At 34.1% G+C, this 9,739-nt stretch overlaps 1 protein-coding gene across 1 annotated transcript; it reads left to right on the top strand.

Annotated features, from left to right (window-relative positions):
• The first annotated feature begins 2,040 nt into the window (after window positions 1–2,040).
• On the top strand, window positions 2,041–5,101 carry LOC128546581 (uncharacterized). The gene is made up of 2 exons (XM_053517415.1): window positions 2,041–4,005; window positions 4,263–5,101. The coding sequence occupies exons 1-2, from the start codon at window positions 3,345–3,347 to the stop codon at window positions 4,670–4,672; spliced, it is 1,071 nt and encodes a 356-aa protein (XP_053373390.1). The 5' UTR covers window positions 2,041–3,344; the 3' UTR covers window positions 4,673–5,101.
• Window positions 5,102–9,739: the final 4,638 nt, after the last annotated feature.

The raw sequence follows: 9,739 nt of genomic DNA, 5'->3' as shown, positions 1-9,739 counted from the left end.
TCATGGAAGTTGATAGGGAGGTTGGTCATGACCAGCAGATGACCCCTATTGATTTTGAGGTCAGTATGTCAAAGATCAAGGTCACAGTGACCAGGAACAGTTAAATGGTTTCCAGGCAATAACTCCAGAACGCTTGGGCCTAGTGTCAGGAAAATTGATAGTTAGGTTGGCCATGACCAGCAGATGACCCCTATTGATTTTGAGGTCATTAGGTCAAAGGTCAAGGTCACATTGGCCAGGAACAGTTAAAACGGTTTCTGATCTTCTTGTCCAAAACCATAGGGTCTAGGGCTTTGATATTTGGTATGTAGCAAAATCTAGTGGTCCTCTACCAAGATTGTTCAGATTATTTCCCTGGGGTCAAATATGGCCCCACCCCGGGGGTCACATGGTTTATATAGACTTATATAGGAAAATATTTGAAAAACCTCGCGTCCAAAATTACAGGGTCTAGAGCTTTGATATTTTGTATATGACATCATCTAGTGGTCCTCTACTAAGATTGTTCAAATTATTTCCCTAGGGTCAAATATGGCTCAGCCCTGGGGGTCACATGGTTTACATAGACTTATATAGGGAAAAACTTTGAAAATCTTCTTGTCCAAACCACAAAGGCTATGGCTTTGATATTTTGTAATGAAGCATCATTTAGTGGTTCTCTACCAAGTTTGTTCAAATTATCCCTCTAGGGTCAAATATGGCCCCGCCCCAGGGGTCATATGGTTCATATAGACTTATATAGGGAAAAACTTAGAACCTTCATGTCTATAACTTACATCATTCAAATTTGGACCACATGTATAGTTTTGAGTGGCAAGATGAACCTTGACATGAGTTGACCTTGATCTTGACCTAGTGAGCTACTTTCACATTTCTGTAGCTACAGCCTTCAAATTTGGACCACATGCATAGGTTTGTGTACCGAAAAAAACTCTGACCTTGTTATTGACCTAGTGACCTACTTTCACATTTTTGAAGGTACAGGCTTCAAATTTGGACCACATGCATAGTTTTTTGTTCCAAAATAAAATTTGACCTTGATTTTGACCTAGTGACCTACTTTCATATTTCTGTAGCTACAGCTTTCAAATTTGGACCACATGCATAGGTTTGTGTACCGAAAAAAACTTTGACCTTGTTATTGACCTAGTGACCTACTTTCATATTTTTGAAGGTACAGGCTTCAAATTTGGACCACATGCATAGTTATTTGTTCCAAAATAAAATTTGACCTTGATTTTGACCTAGTGACCTACTTTCACATTTCTCAAGCTGCAGCCTTCGAATTTGAACCACAAGCATAGTTTTGTGTACTGAAATGAACTTTGATCTTGAGATTGACCTAGTGACCTACTTTCACATTTCTGAAGACACAGGCTTCAAATTTGGACCACTTGCATAGTTTTGTGTTCCGAAATAAAATTTGACCTTGATTTTGACCTAGTGACCTACTTTCACATTTCTCAAGCTACGCTACAGCCTTCAAATTTGAAGCACATGCATAGTTCTGTCTACCGAAATGAACTTTGACCTTGAAATTGATCTAGTGATCTGCTTTCACATTTCTCAAGCCACAGTTTTTAAATTTGGACCACTTACACATTGTTTTGTACCGAAATGAAATTTGACATTGATTTTGACCTTGAGCTAGTCTTGAAGTTTGAAACATTCAAAAATGGTTCGGTGGATGGCGCCAAGATCACTCTGTAATCTCTTGTTAGGTTAATAGGTTAAAGGTCAAGGTCAGATGAAACAAGAATGGTAGAACTTTTGTTTACAGTGAGCATATAATTTCTGTTCCTTGTGCAATTACTGAATGCATCAAGGGGGGGGGGGGGGGGGCATTTCGTGTTCGACGAGCTCTTGTTATTATTATTTAAATAGAGTACATTTGTTTGTTTCAGTGTAAGATCGAAATTTCTTTCACAGAGTGAACACTATAATGCAATATTTTCACGAGTGGCGCAGCCACTAGTGAAAATGTAAATTATGGTGTTCACGAGTGAAATATATTTCGATCTTACACTGAAACAAACAAATTTTCCATTTATTTCATGTGCTTTTAATGGTTTTAACCAAAATATATCCAGTTTGTCCGCGCAACGTCACGTGCTTGGCATCATGACGTCATAATGCGTGACGTCAGGATATCTTTGTAGAAAAACTGTAAATAGTTCTATTAGGCTACGTTTCCTGATTTCTTTTACATTTTATTTTGATAGAATGTATATATCTATAATCCGGTTAGTATGTTTATACATCTATATATTAATACATCTTTACTGAAGTAGGAATTTTCTATTATTTATAATTCATATTATTTCGCATTCAAGTACAGTTCCATACCAGAGAAAAATAAAAATGATATTTTCACTGTTTGAAACAGTGAAAATATCAATTTTATTTCACTGATAAATTTCAGTATTTCACTGAAGAGCATAAAATAAAAGGAATTCTAATATGTTTGTCTCTGTTAAAACACTCTTACGCTAGAAAGACGTCACGTTAACGTGCGGTGACGTCAACGTTTTTGTTGCGACAAAGAAAGAGCGCTTGTATATTTTATCTACTGTTTTAAATTAAGGGCATATTAGAATCGAAATAATTTATAGCAAAACCATGTTTTAACACTATTTATACAATGTACACTCGGGCGGTAATAGGTCGTACAAATAATTATTACGCCCGGCGTATAACCGCCCATCGTGCATAATCAGTGTTAAAACACTCTTTTGCTATAAATTATTTTTTAAATTTATGTTAAAATTTGAAGATATAATAGTAGAAGTCTAATTAAAAATAAATCAGTGCAACTGATATCTTTGCTAATCGTGTCACGGTTTTGAAAGGATACTGTAATGAGCTCAAAGATGGTATTCTTATGGACAATTTCTAAAACTGAGTACCAATATAGACTACCTATATGGCAATTACGGTTCGGTGATGTACATGACGAGTCGTACAGTGAAATATTGAAAGATTTTGTTTTTACTTTCTACTCTCTTTCAAAGTACTGTAACGTTAGTAATTTTCGTTTTTCTATTTTAAGTTTTATAATCTCTGTTCATGTCTCATAGCTTTCTCAACAGACCCGGACTACAGACATTTCACACTAACTAAATTCCATTCCATCAAGATAAGCAGAGGTTATTTTTGGTGAGTAAGTTTATTGATATGAAAATGATATAATCTGGCGCTTGAATTCCTGGAAATGTTCATTTTTATTTCGTGGAAAATAAAACATCTTTTCCTTCCTGGAATTGTTTATTCTTATTCCGCCAAAAAAAAAAACGAATCTTTTCCAAACTTCATTTTTCTTAGCTCCACTACGAGTAGAAGTTATAATGCAATATTGTCGCAAAATGGAAAGGTTTGAGACATTTTTTTGTGTTATACTTCTGTTCTGTCCATTTAAATCAGTTTTAACACTGTCAGTAGAACCAGTCTGTTCAAAATTTGCGTACGAAGAACAATTACTTGAGAAAATGGTGCGTATGGAATTCTTTGTGGAAAATATGCAGAAAGATGTACAAAAAAGTATTACCAATGTTATGGACGGTATGAATGGCATAAAAGAGAAAAACGTTGAAATAACGGATAATCTTTCAGAAAAGATAGAGAAAGTGGATTTGAAGGTTGAAAATGTAACTAACACAATGAATGGCCTAAAAGACAAAAACACTGAAGTGGCGGATAATCTATCAGAATTACATGGAAAGATACAGGAAGTGGAATTGAAGGTTGAAAATGTAACTGACACAATAAAGGGCATAAAAGAGAAAAACCATGAAATAACGGATAATCTTTCAGTATTACATGAAAAGATAGAGAATGTGGACTTGAAGGTTGAAAATGCCCTTGACACAATGAAGGGCATAAAAGAAAAAAACAGTGAAGTGGTGGATAATCTTTCAGAATTACATGGGAAGATGAAGAAATTGGAATTGAAGGTTGAAAATATAGTTGACAAAATTGATCGCAACAGCAATGACATAGAGGAGATAAGTATGTCTATTTTACAGCTTTTGGCATTGTTTGATAGGAGAAAGATAATTTCAGTTTATTAAACCATGAATCAACTCCAGTTCGATCATCAACTCTTTGATATTAACAAATTTTCGTGAAACACCATATTACAAATTATATAGTATTGTTAATACAAAATGCTTTTTTTCATTTATAATAAATACCATATAATATTGCGTTTATGATATTCTCGAACAGTAATATGCTCATAAAATCTAAACACGTTTCATTTATAGAGGCATCCAAGACACCAGCAGTAGCATTCAATGCACGCGTGGCAGTAAAGTATTCAGGCTCGAGTACTGTAGTGTTTTCAATTGTTATACTGAATGAAGATAAAGCGTATAACGACAAAACTGGAATCTTCACAGCTCCGATTGATGGGGTATACCAGTTCAATGCTCATCTTTGCTTTGCACGGGGGATCGAGGTAGAATACTACCTTAAAGTTGGAGACCGCTCTATTGCTAGTGGAGAATATATTGTTCCACAAGGTGCAACTGACACAAAGTGCACGTCTTTCAGCGCCGTTGCTTTAGTTCGAAAAGGTGAAAAAGTGCGCGTTGGAGGCATGTCCTTTAAGAATTTAGATCAAGAGATTGATGACTGGAACTCTTTCTCTGGTGTACTAATACAAACAGTGTAGACAAACATAATGTATTGTATCTGACATTCATAGTATAGTCAAATGTAAATGAGAAACTAAATATCTTATGCTTCAAACGGATATTTGACAGTATTTAGCATGTACATCCAGCTCGCATTTATATATTCGTGAAAATGAACTGCTTGATTTCATTCAAAATGCAAAACTTCATGGAAATAATTATCTAAAAAATCTGTGTCTTTGTCGTACTTTTACGTTTTATTAAAACTGTAAAATAAACTTTTATGATAATTAAGGCACGCAGTAATCTAACTTGATACAAAGCGGTGCTATATTTTTATAAATTTTTATTTCATCTGTAGTTAAAAATCATCGATTGGTACTGTGTATATATATAAATGATAGGAAAACACAATTTTTGACAAATGTCCTCTTTGGGCAATGCATTTCAATAAACCTGTGTTTTTACTTTTGTTGTTGTTTTCTTTTGCATGCCCAAACAAATAACCGTTCATATGTGATAAACTGATCGTGTTTTTACCGGCGGAGTGTGTTCAGGGTGTCTTCACGCATGCGTGATAAAGGTTTTGAACACTCGTGAAAGTCCATGCATTTTGACAAAAAATAATTATCAACAGCCTTTTGAAAGTTAATAATTCGTGTCAACATTACATGACACCCTTGGTTTGGATCTTCTTTAACATGCGTACAGATAACGACTTGAACACTGTCAGTCGTTAAAATGACTGGGAAAAAAAATGCAAAAAATATCGTAAAATTGCAAAAAATGTTGCAAAATAAAGTATAGGTTCCGCCTCCAACTTTTTATGCTGCCAAATTAAGATAATTGGCAGAAAATCATATTATACATGTATATTATATAACTTATCAAAATGTACTTTGAAAAAAAGACGTATTTTAAGAAGCAAAAAATGAAATCATTAATTTTATATTTTCATTGTTAATAAAACTGTTTTACACCTAAATAGCTTGTAATTACTAACCAATTCAGTCAGTATCTTTTTGGTGTGCGTCCCCTTTAACAGTTAATGCTTCTGTCCAAATTGAAAAATGAACAAGTTAATTATAGAAATTTAGCAGGATAAAGGCTAATTCATCAATGTTTTAAGTCTGAAACTTAGACATAGGTATTAAAAGGCCCATTTCTCGTTTTTTGCACCGTCGTTCTTATATAAGCATATAGCTAGCGATGTAACTTGGTATGAATAGGCGTAAAAATGTCTGTTACAGAAAATATTTCTTCTTTTAACGTTTTTTACTGACAGAGAATCAAATCAAAACAGAAATATGAAATAAAACAAACCATAGAAAGCCAGCCTTGGTGATGAATTATCTGCCCATGGAAGTCGGAAAATACTGAAAAATCTACTCAAGTTCAAGGGCAGATTATTCAAGATCAAGCCTTGGTACCTATGATTTTTGATACATATTTCCGTTTTAAACTTGATTCTCTGTCTGTACACAAAGTTTAAAGAAATTCTTCCCGTAGGAAATTTTTTTGCCCAATTATACATATAGGCAACTGTGGCATTACCCTTAATAGTCGAAATAATTCATACCACTTCATACATCATAAGATGACAAAGCGACCTTGTTACTTTATTTTATTGTGGCAAGCAAAACTTTAAATCATTATTGATGTCCTTTAGAATCATTCGTCATGCAAGAAGTAACTAAGTTCCAAGGCCTACTTAATAAAGCAATAATTTTCTGATATCTAAAGAAATAAAAAAAAATTGTTGTCGTACGATCTGGAGGTCAGTCCCTTGGACATAATTGTAGGTCAAATGGCGACGTTCTAGCTGTTAATGGGGAGGAATACCCTAGATGCACCTTCGAGCATTATGTCAAGCATAATCGAGCGTCTTGATAGAACCACCATAATTCCGTAAGGCGGCTAAATATATTCTTTCTAAATGAAAACTGTTTCCTTCCTGCGTAACTGGTCGATGGCATGAGTCACCATCGGGCTTTCTATTTGCCAGTATATGTACTTCGAAATACATAATAAACGGATTGCTGACTAGCTTCTACAAAAAGCTAACTTTGTTACCTAATTACCATAAGGCGTAAAAAAAATGTTTTTTTCCGGTATCCCGACCTACCCTAAATTTTTGGCCCTGCCCTAAATGTTTTTATGGCATTGGAATTTTTGTTTTCAATTTTTTAACAAAAAGTTGCAAAACTGTCCTTTTTATGCCTTAAACATGGTCAGTGATGTTAGAAATCAATTTACTGATGCTCTAAATATCCCTTATTTGTATTCATTTTTTGACACAAAAATAATTTCCGAAAAGTCTCTTAATAAATTTCTTTTGAGCATGTTACCGAAAACAAAGATTTTTTTAGGCCTAAAGCTGATGGTAGATCACCCCTAAGTTAGTAGGCAAAACTTAATCTATGGGGCTTTTCCCTACTTCCTGAATGGGAAACTTGATACTAAATATCGGAACTTGCTTTCCGGGAAGCAAAGTCACCAGTCAGTTTACTTGTTTCTTTCAAAGGCCCAGAGCGCACGAATATATTCGCTGCCATTAAGTAAAATACATGTAGATTCTACATCATTGTAAACCTGAGATATTTTTTTTCTAAATTTCTACTGTTCATTTTTTTTAATTGTCCCTGTAACATTTTAATTCAACTTTTGAATTTTTAAATTTCAAATATTCGCCTATCATCAGATCTATGGCAATTTTAAGCGTTTAGCTTAGCAAATACATAGGGTACCCAACGCGCCAAGACGTTGCTCTACACGCCTATTTGATTTTGTTTGTTTGTTTTGGGTTTAACGCCGTTTTTCAACAGTATTTCAGTCATGTAACGGCGGGCAGTTAGCCTAACCAGTATTCCTGAAGGATTCTGTACCAGTACAAACCTGTTCTCCACAAGTAACTGCCAACTTCCCCACATGAATTATCAGAGGTGGAGCACGAATGATTTTAGACACAATGTCTTTTATCAAATCGTCACGAAGAACGACGCAGAGAGTTACCTCATTCATTTAGGTATATTTTGTCAAAATATGTACACTGTGCACGAAAATGTGAAAATTAAGAGACTTTCAGACTGCACCTCGTAAACCCACTTACCATCTGGCATATCAAACAGTAAACAAACATCACCATTTTGAACTGAAAAAAAAAAACCCAACATTTTTCTCATTTAAGCATGTTACTGTAAGGCGTAAAAAAAAATTGTTTCCAGTATCCCGACCTACCCTAAATTTTTGGCCCGATCCTAAATGTTTTTATGGCCTTGGAGATTTTTTTTTTCAGCTTTTTAACAAAAAGTTGCAAAACTTCACTTTTTATGCTTTAAACATGGACAGTGATGTTAGAAATCAACTTACTGATGTTCTAAAGGCATAACACCCTTATTCATTTTTTGACATAAAAATAATTTCCGAAAAGTCTCTTTATAAAAAAAAAAAAAAATCCGACCAACCTACCCTAATTTTTTTGTGTATGTTACCGGAAACAAAGAATTTGTTTATGCCTTATACAATGGTACAACGGTAGTACAGGTACTAATAAACTTTGATAATGTGGCAGTTGCCCTCAATACAATCGACACTGTTTATTTTCCAATACAGGTACTAATAATTACTTTGCAATATAAACCTCAAGATAATGTTATGACAGATTATCAGTGAACACCCCATGACTTAATGGACTCAACTGCCACATTATCAAAGTTTATTAGTAGCAATAACTTCTCTGTTAAATCGATTACTTAGATCTTGTCTTTATTTACAAATAACCTGTTGTTGTTTTTGAGGAAGAATTCAATTAACTCACAGATATACTAATTGCTCTGTTTACCTGGCCGAACTCCTTTTGATCTTTGTTATTCCAGCAAAAGTTTTGCAACAATAGCATTTTTTATCCATTAAGTTTTGGCTTTAATCTCTCTGTTTACTATTATAATTGGTCAGTTACTCCGCATACAATAAACAAACGTGTCTGTAAACATGGACAGTTCAAAACTGAAGGGGATCCATGCTAAAAAGTAATGACAAAATACAATACATATCGCATATCCGTAGCCCTGACCAACCTATAAACCGGGCCAGTCTATTTTATAAGTGCAATCCTGTTAAGGAGTAGTGAAAAATACGCAGTCGAAATTACCTCCATTGACCCTAATTATTTTGTTATTGTCTTGGATAGAATTTTTATTGATTGATCAGAAATATTAATTACTTTGTTTACATGGTCAGCAACATGAACCTCTTTACAACTTTGACAAACTGAATCACATAAGACTGTTTCATACATTATTTGCCTTATTTTTTTTTTGCTTATTTCAATACTAGTCATTTGTTTATGACAGAACAGAACAGAACAGAACATATTTTATTTCTCACAAAAACTATTACAGTTTCTAGAGACAAGCAATAACATTTTAATATTCACTTGATAACGATATTCACTTGATAACGTTATGAAAATGCCCAGTTGTGATTTATTTTACATCTGTTGTTTACTGTTTCTGTGTAAATAATTGATGTTTTGATTGACATGTTTTTGAAATTGCTGTAAATAATTTGAAATGTTTGTAAACATGATACTGCGACGTATAGTTCTAGGTAGAAATCAGATCGGGTTAGACAGAGGGTAAGGTTCATGTAAAGCGTCTGACACCACCCCTTGGGTAAATTTTCATTTTGAAAATTATACCTGACAGACCCGTAATATTCATAACATATAGATCTATATACGGAATACTTTCTATAAAGGTCACCTTGTTTCGTATACAGGGATCTGACGCAAGCTATAATAGAGGGATAACATTTCTTTTAAATATATTTTTATGAAATTCAAGAACAAAAAAAAAAAAAAAACCATATAGAGAGACAAGGAGGGTGACATGGTGAATTTCATGTTTCCCCTACGTTCTTGTCCCATGCTATCGCGCAACATTTTGATCATAGCCGACTTATAACTACTGAACTACATGAGCAAAGGATGATACTAACAGAACAGTTAGTTTACAACTTGGAACTTGGAACTTTACAACTTGCGTAAAGCATTGACACGGTCAAGTCCAGGTGTAAACTGCAATAAATAGCGGTAGATCATTTAC

This window comes from Mercenaria mercenaria, chromosome 11 (assembly GCF_021730395.1).
Source record: "Mercenaria mercenaria strain notata chromosome 11, MADL_Memer_1, whole genome shotgun sequence".
Lineage (NCBI taxonomy): Eukaryota > Metazoa > Mollusca > Bivalvia > Venerida > Veneridae > Mercenaria > Mercenaria mercenaria.
Note: the sequence above shows the minus strand (reverse complement) of the source record. Positions and strands in the feature narration are given on the sequence as shown.

Coding starts and splice junctions, on each gene's coding strand:
- LOC128546581 (XM_053517415.1), top strand. CDS start 3,345: ATGCAATATTGTCGCAAAATGGAAAGGTTTGAGACATTTTTTTGTGTT. Junction 4,006..4,262: donor CAATGACATAGAGGAGATAA/GTATGTCTATTT, acceptor TTTCATTTATAG/AGGCATCCAAGACACCAGCA.